The sequence below is a fragment of the Suncus etruscus genome, chromosome 10, assembly GCF_024139225.1.
Source record: "Suncus etruscus isolate mSunEtr1 chromosome 10, mSunEtr1.pri.cur, whole genome shotgun sequence".
Lineage (NCBI taxonomy): Eukaryota > Metazoa > Chordata > Mammalia > Eulipotyphla > Soricidae > Suncus > Suncus etruscus.
In genome coordinates, this window is record NC_064857.1 from 50448269 (window position 1) to 50466507 (window position 18239).

General features: G+C 42.7%; 1 protein-coding gene across 1 annotated transcript in view; it reads right to left on the reverse strand.

The window, feature by feature from the left end:
- The window catches only part of ZMYM2 (zinc finger MYM-type containing 2), a 106826-nt gene that overhangs the window by 69246 nt on the left and 19341 nt on the right, over window positions 1-18239 (reverse strand). Inside the window, exons 2-3 of the mRNA XM_049782604.1 lie at window positions 9161-9651; window positions 8806-8899 (exon numbers count right to left, since the gene is read on the reverse strand). Of these exons, the coding sequence (XP_049638561.1) occupies window positions 8806-8899; window positions 9161-9643 (577 nt within the window). The 5' untranslated portion in view covers window positions 9644-9651. The remainder of the gene's footprint in view (window positions 1-8805; window positions 8900-9160; window positions 9652-18239) is intronic.

Here is an 18239-nt window from a genome sequence, read left to right on the forward strand (position 1 = left end):
ACTCACAATTATTCTAATTAGCCAAGACATTACAACTTTCTATTAACAAATACAAAATATATAAAAATAGGGCCTGGAGAGATAGCACAGCGATGTTTGCCTTGCAAGCAGCCGATCCAGGGCCAAAGGTGGTTGGTTTGAATCCCGGTGTCCCAGATGGTCCCCCGTGCCTGCCAAGAGCTATTTCTGAGCAGAGAGCCAGGAGTGGGGCTGGAGAGATAGCATGGAGGTAAGGCGTTTGCCTTTCATGCAAGAGGTCATCGGTTCGAATCCCAGCGTCCCATATGGTCCCCCGTGCCTGCCAGGAGCAATTTCTGAGCATGGAGCCAGGAGTAACCCCTGAGCACTGCCGGGTGTGACACAAAAACCAAAAAAAAAAAAAAAAAGAGAGAGAGAGAGAGCCAGGAGTAACCTCTGAGCAACGCTGGGTGTGGCTCCCCCCCCCCCAAAAAAATATATATATAATAAAAAGAAAAAATAAATAAAAGTATATGTATTACTTTTTTTTTTTTAATTTTTTGGCAACACAGGTGATGCTCAGGGGTTACTCCTGGCTTGGGGGACCATATGGGACACTGGGGATCGAACCACAGTTCTTCCTAGTATAGCACCAGCAAAGCAGATGCCTTACCGCTCCATGCCACCACTCTAGTCTTATTTATACTTTCTTTTTAATATCTTTATTTAAATACTGTGATTACAAATATGATTGTAGTTGGGTTTCAGTCATGTAAAGAACACCCCCCTTCACCAGTGCAACATTCCCATCACCAAAGTCCCAAATATCCCTCCTCCGCACCATACCCCTGTCTATACTCTTAGACAGGCTTTCTACTTTCCTCATTCATTCACATTGTTAGGCTAGTTCTCAATGTAGTTATTTCTCTAACTATACTCAATACCCTTTGTGGTGAGCTTCATGAAGTGAGCTGTAACTTCCAGCCCTCCTCTCGTCTCTGAAAATTATTGCAAGAGTGTCTTTCATTTTTCTTAAAACCTATAGATGAGTGAGACCATTCTGCGTCTCTCTCTCTGACTTATTTCACTCAGCATAATAGATTCCATGTACATCCATGTATAGGAAAATTTCATGACTTCATCTCTCCTGACGGCTGCATAATATTCCATTGTCTAAATGTACCACAGTTTCTTTAGCCATTTATCTGGTGAAGGGCATTTCAGTTGTTTCCAGAGTCTTGCTATAGTAAATAGTGCTGCAATGAATATAGGTGTAAGGAAGGGATTTTTGTATTGTATTTTTGTATTCCTAGGGTATATCCCTAGGAGTGGTATAGCTGGATCGCATGGGAGCTCAATTTCCAGTTTTTGGAGGAATCTCCCTATCACTTTCCATAAAGGTTGGACTAGACGGCATTCCCACCAGCACTGGATAAGAGTTCCTTTCTCGGGGCCGGAGAGATAGCATGGAGGTAAGGCGTTTACCTTTCATGCAGGAGGTCATCGGTTCGAATACCGGCATCCCATATGGTCCCCTGTGCCTGCCAGGAGCAATTTCTGAGCCTGGAGCCAGGAATAACCCCTGAGCACTGCCGGGTGTGACCCAAAAACCACAAAAAAAAAAAAAAAAAAAAGAGTTCCTTTCTCTCCACATCCCCGCCAGCACTGCTTGTTCTCATTCTTTGTGTGCTAATCTCAGTAGCGTGAGATGGTACCCCATAGTTGTTTTGATTTGCATCTCCCTGATGAATAGTGATGTGGAGCATTTTTTCATGTGCCTTTTTGCCATATGTATTTCTTCTTTTACAAAGTGTCTGTTCATTTCTTCTCCTCATTTTTTGATGGGATTAGATTTTTTTTTCTTGTAAAGTTCCATCAGTGCCTTGTATATTTTGAATATTAGTCCCTTATCTGATGGGTATTGGGTGAATAGTTTCTCCCACTCATTGGATGGCTCTTGTATTCTGGGCACTTCCTTTGAGGTGCAGAAGCTTCTCAGTTTAATATAGTCCCATCAGTTTATCTCTGCTTCCACTTGCTTTGGAAAGTGCAGTTTCCTCCTTTAAGATGCCTTTAGTCTCAATTGTCATGAAGTGTTTTACCTACATGTTGTTCTATATACCTTATGGTATCAGATCTAATATCAAGGACTTTTTATCCATTTGGATTTTATCTTGGTACATGGTGTTATCTTTTAACATGGTGTTATACTTTTAATGAGTGCACATTTAAAAGTTGGATTATTTTTTAGTGAATAGGAATATAATTCCTATAATACATAAAACTGATTCAGCAGACATTCAAGATATTGCTTCAGATTTGATTTCCAGCATTACACTGTCCCCTGAGCTAGTATAAGCACCTGATTAGTTTATGACTCATAAAAAAAATAAGAAACATGACAGAAGCGATAGCACAGCAGTCGGGCATCTGCCTTGCACACAGCTGATCCAGGACGAACCTCTGCGGGCCAGAAGGAGGAAGGAGGGGAGGGGGAGGAAGGGAGAGGGGAGGGAGGGGAGGGAGAGGGAGAGAGGGAGGGAGGGAGGGAGGGAGGGAGGGAGGGAGGGAGAGGGAAGGAGGGAGGAAGGGAGGGAGGGAGAGGGAAGGAGGGAGGGAAGGAAGGAAGGAAGGAAGGAAGGAAGGAAGGAAGGAAGGAAGGAAGGAAGGAAGGAAGGAAGGAAGGAAGGAAGGAAGGAAGGAAGGAAGGAAGGAAGGAAGGAAGGAAGGAAGGAAGGAAGGAAGGAAGGAAGGAAGGAAGGAATACCACCACCACCACCACCATGGCTAGGAACTAACACAGCAGTTAAAGTACAAATCTGAGTGCCGGAGTGATAACAGAGTGGTAGGGCATTTGCCTTGTAAGCTACTGACCCAAGATGGACCTGGGTTCAATCCTGGGCATCCCACATGGTCATTCTTCCTACCCCAGCCTGCCAAGAGTGATTTCTGAGCGCAAAGTGAGGAGTAACCCCTGAGCACAGCCAGGTGTGGCAAAAAAAATAAAATTTAATTAATTAATTAATAAAGTTACAAGTCTGTTCTATACCTGTCATGGGTTTGAATCCCAGCACCACACAGTCCCCCAAACATTAGAGATACAGCCCTGGTTGGGGCCCATACAAGCCCAAGTTTGATACCACGCATTCCATATGGTCCCCTGAGGCTGCCAGGAGCAATTTCTGAGCCAGAGCCAGGAGTAAAACCCAAGCGCCGTGTGGCCCCCCAAAAAATAGAGATACAGTCCTAGCAACCCCTAAATACCTCCAGGGTAGTCTACGTATCCACAGCACTGCTAGGTCTTAACAGCATTGTATCTGCAAGACTTTGCACTGAACGACTTGTCCAGTTGGCCAGGTATTCCTGGTGGGGAACACCCGAGACTGTTGAGTACCACTTAGGGTGGCCCCTGGGTAGAGGAACAAACAGAATCAAAATTTGTGTATAAGAATATTGCGGATGGGGGCCGGGAAGGTGGCGCTAGAGCTAAGGTGTCTGCCTTACAAGCGCTAGCGTAGGACGGACCTCGGTTCGATCCCCCGGCGTCCCATATGGTCTCCCCAAGCCAGGGGCGATTTCTGAGCTCATAGCCAGGAGTAACCCCTGAGCGTCAAACGGGTGTGGCCCAAAAACCAAAAAAAAAAAAAAAAAAAGAATATTGCGGTATTTTGGCGTCAGACCGAAAGCACAGCAGTAGGGTATTTGCCTTGCATACTGCTGACCTTAGACAGACCCGGGTTCGGTCCCCAGTATCTCATATGGTCCAGCCAGGAGCAACTCCTGAGCACAAAGCCAGGAGTAACCCAGGTGTGGCCCAAGAACCACCCCCCACAAATTTTGAGTTATTTAAAAAATGAAAACTAGGGGCCAGAGCGATGGCGCCGTGGTAGAGCATTTGCCTTGCGTGTGGCTGACCTCGGGTGGAGAGCTGTTTGATCCCCTGGTGTCCCATATGGTCCCCCAAGCCAGGAGCAATTTCTGAGCGCATAGCCAGGATTAATGCTGAGCGTCACCAGGTATGAACCCCCCAAAAAGAGAAAAGAAAACTAAAGCTGAGCTCAAATTAACAAAATAACAATTACCCTTAAAGTATTTATTATTATGCATTTAAAGGGTAAAAGAGAGAAAACTAACCTCAGATTAGAATTCTCTTTGGGGAGATTAAATGTAATTTTCTTTTTCACATTCTTATTTTATATACGAATATATATAAAAAAATCAAAAGAGGAGGCTGAGAAATAGCATGGAGGTAGCGCTTTTTGCCTTGCATGTAGAAGGACGATGGTTCGAATCCCGGCATCCCATATGGTCCCCCAAGCCTGCCCGGAGCGAATTCTGAGAGTAGAGCTAGGAGTAACCCCTGAGAGTTGTTGGGTATGACCGAATAACAAAAACAAAACAAAACAAAAAAATCAAAACAGGTTATTGTGAGGAGGCTTGAAGACTCCTAAGCAACGTTCAGAGAACCCAGAGGCCACTCCTCACTACACAGGTCTGACAACTTAGTGAAACAACACTAGGGAGTCAGCAGGGTGACATCCTGCAGTGCCTGGAATACCATGTGCTAATATCAAACTCAACCACAACTTGCAGGTGCTCCAACCCTTTGTGCTACTTCCCTAACCCAAAATCAAAATCTTGCATATGCAAAACTGATCCTTTATAAAACTTTTCATAAGCTGAAAACTACAATAAAAAACAGTCAAATGGGGCCAGAGAGTGAGCATGGAGGTAAGGCGTTTGCCTTGCGTGCAGAACGTGCAGAAGGACGGTGGTTCAAATTCTGGCATCCCATATGATCCCCTGAGCCTGCCAGGAGCAATTGCGTAGAACCCTGAGCGCTGCTGGGTGTGACCCAAAGAAACAAAAAAAAAAACAAAAGACACTTAAATAAATAACTGTTAGTAGTATGACAATATGGATTTTTCTGGAAAAGTATTAATCTAATTATGTTCATACTCATACCCACACACACATCCCACCAAAAAAAACCCACATCCAGAGGCAGACAACAAAAGGCACTCACAGATTGAACAACTGACCAACAGACCAACCTACCAACCTACCTCTATAATACAAACACATGTGGTCTTATAAGTCAAGAATATTTTTTTTTTTTTGGTTTTTTTTTTTTGAGTTTTTTTGGGCCACACCCGGGAATGCTCAGGGGTTACTCCTGGCTATGTGCTCAGAAGTTGCTCCTGGCTTGGGGGACCATATAGGACACCGGGGGATCGAACGCGGTCCGTCCAAGGTTAGCGCAGGCAAGGCAGGCACCTTACCTTTAGCGCCACCGCCCGGCCCCTAAGAATTTTCAAAACAATAGTAAGAAACGTATTTTTCTTAAAATCACTAAATTGTGTTTTGTTTTGTTTTGTTTTTTGGTTTTTGGGCCACACCCGGTGACACTCAGGGGTTACTCCTGGCTATGTGCTCAGAAGTCGCTCCTGGCTTGGGGGACCATATGGGATGCCGGGGGATCGAACCGTGGTCCGTCCAGGGCTAGCGCAGGTAAGGCAGGCACCTTACCTCTAGCGCCACCGCCCGGCCCCACTAAATTGTGTAAGACCAAAAATTTTATGAAAGCACAGATAACCATTCTTTAGTCTATTAACTTTACTTCTATGATATAGTCTACTCTATAGAAATATGAAATTCAAACATAATATGTACCTACTATAATAAAATATGGCAGACTATGTAAAATTAAAATATGTAAATGGTATACACATCAGAGCTGAGCTAAAAATATTAACAAATTAACAAACAGAGTAAGTTGGAGCAAGCTGTCAATCTTAATGTTTTGAGAAATTACAGTAAAATTAAATGAAGGAAAGGTAGAAGCAAATTTATCATACTTCAACTTAGTTAGAAAATAAAAAGGAAAATGACAGAGGATTCGAGAGATAGCACTGTGGGGGTTAAGCCACACAGCCTTCCATAATTGATCCTCTGCATAGCCTCTAAGCACAGAAATAGGAATAGCTCCCAAGTACCCAAGCTCCCAAGGATCAGGAAAGAGGGGCCCGGAGAGATAGCACAGCGGCGTTTGCCTTGCAAGCAGCCGATCCAGGACCAAAGGTGGTTGGTTCGAATCCCGGTGTCCCATATGGTCCCCCGTGCCTGCCAGGAGCTATTTCTGAGCAGACAGCCAGGAGTAAACCCTGAGCAATGCTGGGTGTGGCCCAAAAACCAAAAAAAAAGGATCAGGAAAGAATCTTTAATTAGTGCTATAAGAAACTTCCTTCATTTTCAAATTCAATTTTCCAAATATTCAATAACATCTCTCACACATTTTTTTGTTTTTTGGCGGCACTTACTCCTGGCACTGTGCTCATAAATTGCTCCTGGCAGGCACAGGGGACTATATAGGATGCCCGGATTCGAACCACTGTCTGGCTGCAAGCAAGGCAAACTCCTACCGCTTTGCTATCTCTCCACCCACAATAAAAAAAAATTTTTTTAAAGAATATTCTTGGGGGCCCGGAGAGATAGCACAGCGGCGTTTGCCTTGCAATCAGCCAATCCAGGACCAAAGGTGGTTGGTTCGAATCCCGGTATCTCATATGGTTCCCCAGTGCCTGCCAGGAGCTATTTCTTTTTTTTTTTTTTTTTTTTTTTTTTTTGGCCACACCCAGCATTGCTCAGGGGTTACTCCTGGCTGTCTGCTCAGAAATAGCTCCTGGCAGGCACGGGGGACCATATGGGACACCAGGATTTGAACCAACCACCTTTGGTCCTGGATCGGCTGCTTGCAAGGCAAACGCCGCTGTGCTATCTCTCCCGCCAGGAGCTATTTCTAAGCAGACAGCCAGGAGAAAACCCTGAGCACCGCCAGGAGTGACCCAAAAACCAAAAACCAAAAACAAAAAAAAAAAGGATGTTCTTGGGGCCCATTAGATAGTATGGAGGTAAGATGTTCGCCTTGCATGCAGAAGGAAGGTGGTTTGAATCCTGGCATACCATATGGTCCCCCAAGCCTGCCAGGAGCAATTTCTGAGCGTAGACCCAGGAGTAACACCTAAGCACTGCCGGGTGTGACAAAAAAAAATTTATTGTAAATCACACATTATTCTCCACAATTCTGAGATTGATAATTGCTAGAGCCTAATTTAAATAATTTTATATACATACATATGATTAATATAAAGTCAGAGGTACATGAAATCAACTCAAAGGTTTGAGGGCATATAAAGGAATAAAAAGATATGACCCTAAGAAAGAGATAATTCCTGAGATTTCTCTAGTGTTTTCAGAGAAAAGCTGGCACAAAAAAAAAACTTTCAAATAGTCAAGAAGCTTTTAAGACTTTATAAAAACCAAAAGGACTAATAAAATAAAAGTTTAAAATCATATAGAAATCAAAATTAGCTTCCTCTAATCCCCTCCTTCCTTTCCTGCCCCCCTATTTTTTCCTTTTCCCCCTCTCCACCCTCTAAAAAAAATGTCAAAATTAAACAGAAAGTGAAAACAAATTTAAATGCATGTATAGCTGTGCAACATATGCAGGCGATCAAATCCATGAATTTGGAGGTCATGTTCATGCTGGGCCAAATATAAGAGACTTGAGCTAGGGGGTCCATTAGGTTATCCTAAAACCAATTCTATCCCGACCTTCACAACCTTTCTCTCAGACTCTGCAGATTCCAAGAGACAACTATAGTTAAGTCTTTGGAGAATCAAAAGATAGAAACCGTTTATTGACTCCATGGGAACTGGTTCACAGAATTCCTGCTTTATTCAAGAAGAATTACTTTTCTGGGCCCAGAGAGATAGCACAGCAATAGGGCATTTGCCTTGTATGCAGCTGATTCTAAAAGATGGTGGTTCGAATATCGGCATCCCATATGGTCCCCCATCCCCAGTGCCTGCCAGATCACTGCCGGGTGTAACCCAAAAGCAAACAATAATAATAATATTTTTTACTTTTCTGGGGCGAAAGAGATAGTACAGTGGTGGGGCATTTGCCTTGCATGCGGCCAGACCGAGAAGGACCCAGTTGGAATCCCATCATCCCAGTTGGACGAACTGGTATGCCTGGAACCCAGAGTCTGTCTTATGCCAATAAATTTCTGGCGTGAGGCCTTTTTGTAATCAGGTCAAGAATTTTTTTTCGGGGGCCGGGCGGTGGCGCTGGAGGTAAGGTGCCTGCCTTGCCTGCGCTAGCCTAGGACGGACCGAGGTTCGATCCCCCGGCGTCCCATATGGTCCCCCAAGAAGCCAGGAGCAACTTCTGAGCGCATAGCCAGGAGTAAGCCCTGAGCGTCACAGGGTGTGGCCCAAAAACAAAAAAAAAAAAAAAGAATTTTTTTTCCATTTTCCCCATTTTACTGGACCTATGCAAACAACGGCGATTGCCACTATCACACCTTTACTATACTTTTTTACTCTTATCCTTTAAGGAAAAAAAATACAACTTATTGAACTTAAAAACAAATAACTGTAGCAGAATGCCTGTCTCGAATACAGGCAGGGGATGAGAAGGGGGGAGGGGGTAATGTTACACTGGTGAAGGGAGGTGTTCTGGTTATGACTGTAACCCAAATATGATTATGTTACTTAAATAAAAAATATATTTAAAAAAATTGGCCCCTGGCTTGGGTTGACCATATGGGACCCCCGCGGTAGCGATCTTTCCTTGGCTAGCGCTTGCAAGGCAGATACCTTACCTCTAGCGCCACCTCGCCAGCCCAGGTTTCACATCTCTTATTAGTTATAAACATCAAGAATATTAACATATATAAGCTAAGCAAAGTAGCACCAACTACTACAATGAAAAGAATCAGTCAAAATTTTAATTCATATGCATGGGGTTAGGGTTAGGATTAGAGACTGCTGACTACTTACCAGGATTATGATGTGTTGCAGATTCTCCATTCTGAAAAACGTCTCCTGCCACATTCATTCTACCAGGATTAAAAGGTCCTACTCCAGTCTTGCTCTGTGAAGTTAAAGATGGGGTGTATGTTTGTATATTAACAGCAAAATTACTTGGCTGTAGTCCGTTAGAGACATCTCCCAAGTTGGTATTTTGCAGTGATGTTACATGTGTAATCATTAAGTTCATATCTCTCCCGTCTGTATTTTCTAATTGGCCATCATTCACAGAGCTTACACCTGTTTCTAAAGTTGTAACATTAGCAATCTGAATTTCAGAGTCTGGTTCTGTGGTGATACCACTATTACCCATTCCTGCATTTACCTTACTTCTTGAAAAAGTAGGAGTGGAGAAATCCGTATCATTGGTTCTGTTTTTAGTTTCAGAAGGTCGTCGTTCAATAAAATTGGAGGAATTTTTCTCCTGACCTTGATTTGTTTCCATGTCTTCTTCATCATCAATGACAATTGTCTCACTTACACTCCCCTTCTGAGAAGCCAATTCTTTTGAGGAAGGAAGAATTTTTGAGTCATTTCCTTGTAGTTCTTCGTTTTTGGATGATGTAAATGTTATGGCTCTTTGATCAGGTACCACTGGTGGGGGAGGTTGTACAGGTTCGATAAAAACAACATCATCATCATCTTCTACCGATGAGTTTTGAAACTTATTAGCTCTGGATAGTAAAGGATTAGATGGACTACTGAATGAATTTCCTACATTTGTGAGACTAGTTGCCATGGTCGTATTCCCTAATAAAACAGGAGTCTGATCAGTCAGTTCCAATCCTGCCACTGATCCTGTGTCCATGCCAGTGTCTGTTAATGAGATGGAAAACAGAAATTGTCAGTATGTGATTTTAAATTATTCTAATTAAATATTACTTCAGTAATATATAAATTTTATGTTCTACCACCTTCTTATAGAGCACACTATTTAATCTAAAACCTTAAAATGAAACAGAGGGCCCGGAGAGATAGCACAGCGGTGTTTGCCTTGCAAGCAGCCGATCCAGGACCAAAGGTGGTTGGTTCGAATCCCGGTGTCCCATATGGTCCCCCGTGCCTGCCAGGAGCTATTTCTAAGCAGACAGCCAGGAGTAACCCCCGAGCACCGCCGGGTGTGGCCCAAAAACAAAAAAACAAAAAAAATGAAACAGAAATCGCCCCACATACCCAACAAAATAAAATCTTTAGTTTTATACCATTAAATAAAATGAGTGTTGGAGCAATAACATAGCGTTAGGGCACCATGCTGCCAACCCCAGATGGGCATGGATCAATCCCCGGCATCTCTATGGTCCCCCAAGCCTACAGAGCGATTTCTGAGCACAGAGCCAACAGTAACAACCCCTAAGCACTGCTGGGTGTGACCCAAAACACAAACAAAAAAATTATATGGCCTAATCCTTAACTTTTTTTTTTTCATTTTCTTTTAATGCCTCCAAATGGTTCCAGTTCTATATAACTAAATCACTTCAATCATTATTTTGTGGTTCTTTATAATCATGTATTATATAATATGTTTAAGGATGGTCCCTAAACATATCAAGAATCTGTAATATTGGGTTCAGAATATTAGCACAGAGGTAGGGCATTTGCCTTGCATGCAGATGGCCCAAGTTCACCCAAGTCTGCCATAAGTGCCCTCCTTGAGCACAGAGGAGTAACCCCTGAATCCAGCCAGGTGTGGTCCAAAAACAAAAACAAACAAAGCAATCTGTAATGTTTTACCTTAAAGAGGAAAAAAAAAAGTAGGGATCATTGCATAATATAAATAATCTAAGTATTTTCGAGTTAAATTACCTGATGGAATCTAAATACAACCATAAACATAGCATTAGGAACAGGAGATAGAGGGAGATTATAGGAAGAACAGGCCATCTGATCATAGGTGAACTTATAAATAGCCCAGGAAATGGTGGCAGTCATAAGACATAGAGAGACAAGAATTGGATTCTCCTCTAAAATCCTCCAGAGGAAAGCATGACGGTATGCACAACTTGACGAATTTAGTGTCACTGATTTCTAACTTCTGACTTCCAGAACTTTGAAAACAAAATTTCTTTTTGTCAAGCCAATAAGTTTGCAGTAATTTATCATGAGTGACAAATTTTGTACAATTTCAAAACAATCCTTGATGCATTATTTATCCTACTGCAATCATTTAGAAACACTGGTTATGGGATTGAAGAAAGTACAGTGGGTAAAGGAGCAGGAGTGAAAATACAGTAGGTAAGGCACTTGCCTTGCATATAACCAAACAGGTTCTAACCTCTGCACCCCAAATGATCTTCCCAAAGCACTACCAGAAGTGATCCCTGAGTGCAGAGCCAAGAGTAACCCCCTGACAACACTGGGTGTGGCACCAAAAACAAAACCAAACAAAAAGGCAAGTGCTTTGCATGTGGTCAAACCAGATCCAATCATTGAGCACAAAGCCCGAAATAAACCCTGGCACAGAGGGGTATCGCCCAAACCCCCAACCCAAATACTGTCATAAGAATGACAGATTGGAGCTGGAGAGATAGCACAGTGCTAAGGTGTTTGCCTTGCATGCAGCCTCCCCAGGGTGGATCTGGGTTTGATTCCCAGCATCCCATATGGTCCCTCAAGCCTGCCAGGAGAGATTTCTGAGCACAGAGCCAGAAGTAACTCCTGAGCATCACTAGGTATGACTCAAAAATCAAAAACCGAAAGAAAAAAGAAAAAAAAAGAATGACTTAGATTAGGCCAGAGAGATAACACAGCAGAAGGGTATTTCCCTTGTACACAGCCGACCCAGGTCAGACAGTGGTTCAAATCCTGGCATCCCGAATGGTCCCCCACAGACTGCCAGGAGCAATTTCTGAGTGCAGAGCCAAGAATAACCCCTGAGCACCTCTGGGCATGACCCAAAACAAAACAAACAAAAAAAAGGACTTACATATCCAAATCACACAGCTACATGCCCAAATCTTTATCTCAACAATTTATATTCTTCATCGTTTTATTTTCAATTAATATTTTCTGAGCACCAACTAAATATAATGGATAGTACTAAAGCCAAAATCATGTGAAAGTTGCCCAAAATAAAAAACAAATGCTTGAGCTGATGAAGAGGGCAAAGAGAGGGGCATAGGTCAAAGTAAAACTTAATAGATCTCCCTAATCTCAGTGACTAAACAGGGTTAAAAACAAAACCAATATAGGGCCCGGAGAGATACAGCTGATCCAGGACCAAAGGTGGTTGGTTCGAATTCCGGTGTCCCATATGGTCCCCCGTGCCTGCCAGGAGCTATTTCTGAGCAGACAGCCAGGAGTAACCCCTGAGCAACGCCGGGTGTGGCCCAAAAACCAAAAACCAAAAAAAAAAAAAAAACAAAAACAATATAAAAAGAAAACCCAAACCTAGAAGGAAACAAAATGAAATGTGGAGTATGTGAATATAACTTGCAGGTAAATTTGTAAATAGAATGTATGGAATTCTGATTTATCAAGGTAGCCTCTTTCTAAACTATTTGAAAAGGTAAGTAGTAAATATACATTTCTCTATTTTTGTTTGGGGTCACACACACTCTTGGCTCTATGCTCAGAAATCGCTCCTGGCAGGCTCAGGGGACCGTATGGGATGCCAGGATTCAAACCACTGTCCTTCTGCATGCAAGGAAAACACCCTACCTCCATGCTACCTCTCTAGGACCCTCCCCCCTTTTATTTTTCAAATATAGTTTTTTTTTTGTTTTTTGTTTTTTTTGTTTGTTTCTGGGCCACACCCAGTAACGCTCAGGGGTTATTCCTGGCTATGCGCTCAGAAGTTGTTCCTGGCTTGGGGGACCATATGGGACACCGGGGGATCGAACTGTGGTTCGTCCAAGGCTAGCACAGGCAAGGCAGGCACCTTACCTCTAGCACCACCGCCCGGCCCCCAAATATAGAGTTTTTAAAGATAGATTTTTAGTTTTTGTTTTTGGGGTTTGGACCACACTCAGCGGTGCTCAGGGGTTACTCCTAGCTTTGTACTCAGAAATCACTCCTGGCAGGCTCGGAGGACCATATGGGATGCCGGGAATCAAAACCGGGTCCATTCTGAGGCAGCTTTGTGCAAGGTAAATGCCCGCCACGTGTGCTACTGTGCTATCACTCCAAGCGCTAGCCCCTTAAAGATGGTTATAAAGACCGAAATATCAACATTTAAATCCTCTGTAATCTGGGTTTTTTGTAATAAAGTCCACAAAGACTGCACTGCTTATACTACTATATAAAGTCTCTGAAAGGACAATGACATAAAATGATGCTAGAACTGAACAGAAGAGTGACGGATGGAAAAATTCAAGCACAGTAAAAATCAAAGTGATTGGAACATGCAAATGAGGTGAAATATAAAAACGGATGCAAGATAATAAAATGAATTACAGAGCACAGCATATTTACAAAATACCACCCTATATACTTGAGAAACAATAAACAAACAGCTGAACTTTGTTATCATCAGAAAGCAAAAATTCTAAAGGTTTTAGTTTGATTTTTACTGTAACAAAAAACATTGCAGTGTTTTCACTAAAAGGCTAATACAACCTCACTTATGTTTACACTGCAAGGGAAATATACCACAAAAGAGCAAAACTGGAAGAAAAAAGCCCAACTAGCTGGTCACTTATCACCGATGACATATCTCAGTGAGATATGAAACAATATTAATGATAAGAGACAGAAAAACTAAATTGCTTTTTTTTCCTCTTCACGTGTTTATAAAGCTTTTCATAATAATAATAATAACCTACAAAATAACCTGAGTTGTTTATATTCAAGGTTCTAAGACAACACACCAATTTTCAAACACCATGTACAAAAGAAAACTCAATTCCAAAACCAGTCCACTCATCCTTAAGTGTTGTCTTCAGTAATGAAGACAAGTTAATGTGGAAATGGCAAAAGATACTTATTCTGCTTTAAAACATTATGGGAAATTATTTGCTTTTCCAAAGACCTACAAACTATCATTCCATTTAAGGTATTTTATTGGTTTGTTTTCTTGTTTGTAGAGCTGGGAATCAAATCCAGGACTTCACACACACAAGGTATGTGCTCTACTGCTATGCTACATCCCCAACCAAATATATAAGACAATTTTAAATACATTTTCAAAACTTAAATAGAAACACTACTACTCCAAAGTGGAGGTTCCCAAACATACTTAACCTACTAACAACCCCTTTTCTGAAAGATAATTAATTACTCAGTGCCCGCGGGCAGCAAACAGACCTCCATACAACATTGTGTGGCCCTGCCCTAGAGGAATCTTTTTTTGTTTTGTTTTGTTTTAGTTGTTTGGGTCACACACCCCCAATGTTCAAGGCTAACTACTGACTTTGCACTCAAGGATCACCCCGACTTTGCCTCCTGCGGCCCCAGGTAAACTGAGTTTGAGACCCCTGATTTAGGGGAAGGGTGAAGAAATAACACAGCAAGTAAGACGTATACCCTGCACACGGCTGACCCAGGTGTGCACTGTAGAAATGACCCTTGCACATAGAGCCAGGTATAAGCCCTAGCACCACTGAATGTGGCCCAAAAACAAACAAACAAGTAAAAAAGAAATATTCATGTTGGGACCTGAGCAATAGTACAATGAGTAGGACACTTGCCTTGCACAAAGCTGACCTAGGTTCAATCCCTGGCATCCCAAATGGTCACCCAAACATAGCCAGAAGTGAGTCCCTGAGTGCAGAGCAAAGAGTAACCCCTGAATATTGCCAAGTGTGACCAAATCACAAGACAAGGTAAGAATATTTATTTTGCTTTGATATAACATTTATGTTATGTTGATAGTACTATGACATCATTGCATATCAAAATGTTCATAATTCAGTAATTTTAGTGTATAGTACATTAATCAATAATGCTTAACAAATACTTCATTCTTGTTATGAGCATTACTCATTTAGATAATTGTTGGTTTTTGTTTTGGTTTTGGTTTTTGGATCAAACCCAGTGGCACTCAGGGGTTACTCCTGACTCTGTGCTCAGAAGTCACCCTGGCAGGTACAGGGGACTATATGGGATGCTGGGATTCAAACCACCGTCTGTCCTGGATCAGCTGCATGCAAGGCAAACACCCTATCGCTATGCTATCTCTCCGGCCTCATTTCAGGTAAGTGTTATAGCCCACCCTGAAGTAAAAATATTATTTCCAATGTTCAGATTGAAAGAAAATTCAGCCTCAAAATTAAGCCTGTAGGGCCAGACCAATATATAGCAGGTAGAGTGCTTGCCTGCATTCGAGTGGCCCAGGTTTGATCCCCAGTGTCCCATATGGTTCCCTGAGCCCATCAGGAGTGATTCCTAAGCCAGTAGTAAACCCTGAGCATTGTTGGGTATGACCCAAAACCTTTAAAAAAAAAAAAAAACTAAGCCTGTACAGCGCCTGGAGCAAGAGGATAGGGCACTTGCCTTGCACATGGCCATCCCAAGTTCAATTTCCAATACCCAATATGGATACTCTAAGCTGGCCCAGAGTGATCCCTGAGTGCAGAGACAGGAGTAAGCCCTGAGCGATACTGGATGTAACAACCCTTGCCTCAAAAAAATAAAATCCTGCAATGGACTGCTGCCAGGGTGCCATTGAGCAATGACTGGGAGGATGATTCAAAAGACTGAACACAGGGCCCGGAGAGATAGCACAGTGGCGTTTGCCTTGCAAACAGCCGATCCAGGACCAAAGGTGGTTGGTTCGAATCCCGGTGTCCCATATGGTCCCCCGTGCCTGCCAGGAGCTATTTCTGAGCAGACAGCCAGGAGTAAACCCTGAGCACCAACGGGTGTGGCCCAAAAACCAAAAAAAAAAAAAAAAAAAAAAAAAGACTGAACACATACTTTGTATGCAGGAGCCCTGGGTTTAAATCTCAGCAGCACAGTTTTTTCAGAACAATCAGATGAAGCTCCAAAGGAAAAAGAAAAGATGTTCAAGCAATCATGGCAAAGAAGGATGACCCTGGCAAGTGGACAAGCATCATGGTCATCCCTGGCCAGCATTACAACCTGACCATTAAACCGCAACTCCAGATTAGCCCCTTTGTATGCATCTCCCCAGTTTCAATCCCTGGCATCCCATATGTCCCTCAAGCCTGCCAGTAGCAAACTAAACACTGACAAGTAGGCCAAGTATGTTCAACCCCCAACAAATGTGAAAAAAAAAACCAACAGTATAAGGGACTTTTGTGGCCAAGTGATAGCACAGCAGGAAGGGCATTTATCTTGCACACAACCAACCTAAATTCAATCCCCAGCATCCCATATGGTCCGAGTGATTCCTGAGCACAAAACCAGTAGTATCCCGATGTCACCAGATGTGGTTCAAAACCCCTTCCAAACCCCAAAAAGTGAAGCATAAACATCAGCAAGCACCTAAGACAATTTATGCAAGTTCCGTATACAAAGTGTGACCCTGTTCTTCACAATAACAAAAAAGAAAGAACAAAGGGAGTGGAGGGAGGTAGTTAAAATAAAAAGAATATAAATGAGATTGAGGTCAAGCACAGGCTTAGGTATGTGCTCCCTGAGTTGTATATTTCAGGTACCACCAAAAACACATAAGCTAAACCTGAGGTTAATGTTCATTCATCAGAATGATGGTAGTATTAAGCAAAATAACAATTTTCAGAGAAAAAGACAAATCTTCATGTATTATGAAATTCAAAGCTTCAAGTACATGAGTTTCTATATCCTTTGTTTCTGCTTACCTAAAAGAGAAAAAATTTCCCCTAGGCAGTGGCAAAGCAATGGCCTTTCAGGGTTCAATCCCCAGTACCACATATGGTCCAATGACCACCACTGGTCCAATGACCCCACCCCACCCCCCCCAAAAAAACTCATGTTCCCCAACCAAAAGATAGCAAAACCTTGTCAGCACAGAGCAATCAATGTCACAAAACAGAATAATGGGGGGCCAGAGGGATAGCACACTAAGTAAAGCATTTGCCTTTAATGTGGCGGACCCAGGTTCAATCTCCAGCATCCCATATGGTCCCTCGTGCCTAGTCCTACCAGGAGCGATTTCTGAACACAGAGCCAGGAATAACCCAAGTGCCATCAGGTGTATCCAAAAAAAAAAAAAAAAAAAAGCAAATAAATAAACCAACAAAATAGAATAATAAGGTACAGTGGACAGGGCACTTGCTTGCCATGCACATGGCCAACCAGGTTTGGATTCCAGCATCCCATGTGGTCCCCCAACCATGACCAGGACTTATGTCTGGGTGCAGAACCAGAAGAAACCCCTGAACACTACTGGTGTGGCCCAAAAACCAAAAGCAATAAATCAAAACCAGAATAACTACTCAGTTGCAATATCTATTATCATTCAAAGTTGGAGGAATAGTTAAGAGAGTGGGAAGGGTGTTTACCTTGCATGCAACCAACTCAGGTTCAATTGCCAATGTGGTTCCCTGAGCTTGCCAGGAGTAATTTCTGAGCTTAGAGCCAGCAGTAACAACTGAATGCCATTAGATGTGGCCCATAAACAAAACAAAAAAAAAAAAAAAAAACAAAACTACATCATTCAAATAAAACCTATTTCATTAAGACACATTTTTAGGCCAAGTCAATTTCCAATTACCTATTTAGATTATTAAGCAAATCACTTCTCTGGGATTTTTTTAAAAGCTAAAAAAAAAAATTTTAGGGCAGGAGAGATAGCACAGCGTTAGGGTGATTCCCAGCATCCCAAATGGTCCCCCAGGGACCAGAGAGATAGCACAGCGGTAAGGCGTTTGCCTTAAGGACAGTTCAAATCCTGGCATCCCATTTGGTCCCCCGAGCCTGCCAGGAGCTATTTCTGAGCATAGAGCCAGGAGTAACCCCTGAGCACTGCCAGGTGTAACCCAACAACAACAACAAAAAAATGGTCCTCCAACCCTGCCAATGGCGACATTTTTTTTGGGGGGGGGCCACACCCGGCTGTGCTCAGGGGTTACTCCTGGCTGTCTGCTCAGAAATTGCTCCTGGCAGGCACGGGGGACCATATGGGACACCGGGATTCGAACCAACCACCTTTGGTCCTGGATCGGAAAACACCACTGTGCTATCTCTCCGGGCCCTCAAGGGCGATTTCTAGGTGCAGAGCCAGGAATAACTTCTGAACGCCACTAGGTGTGGCCAAAAAAAAAAAGTTAATGTGGGCGACATGTGCTCAGAAACCATGTACCAAGGCAATACAAGTATTCTGAATTTCAATTTTCACTACTATAAGTGACATAAGAATTATCAGGACTTTTCTTAGAATTCAAAGAAATAACTAGGTATTAAAAACTTATTAGCATACCGCCCAGAAAGATAGCACAGTGGTGTTGCAAGCAGTCAATCTATGACCTAAGGTGGTTGGTTCGAATCCCTGCGTCCCATATGGTCCCCCGTGCCTGCCAGGAGCT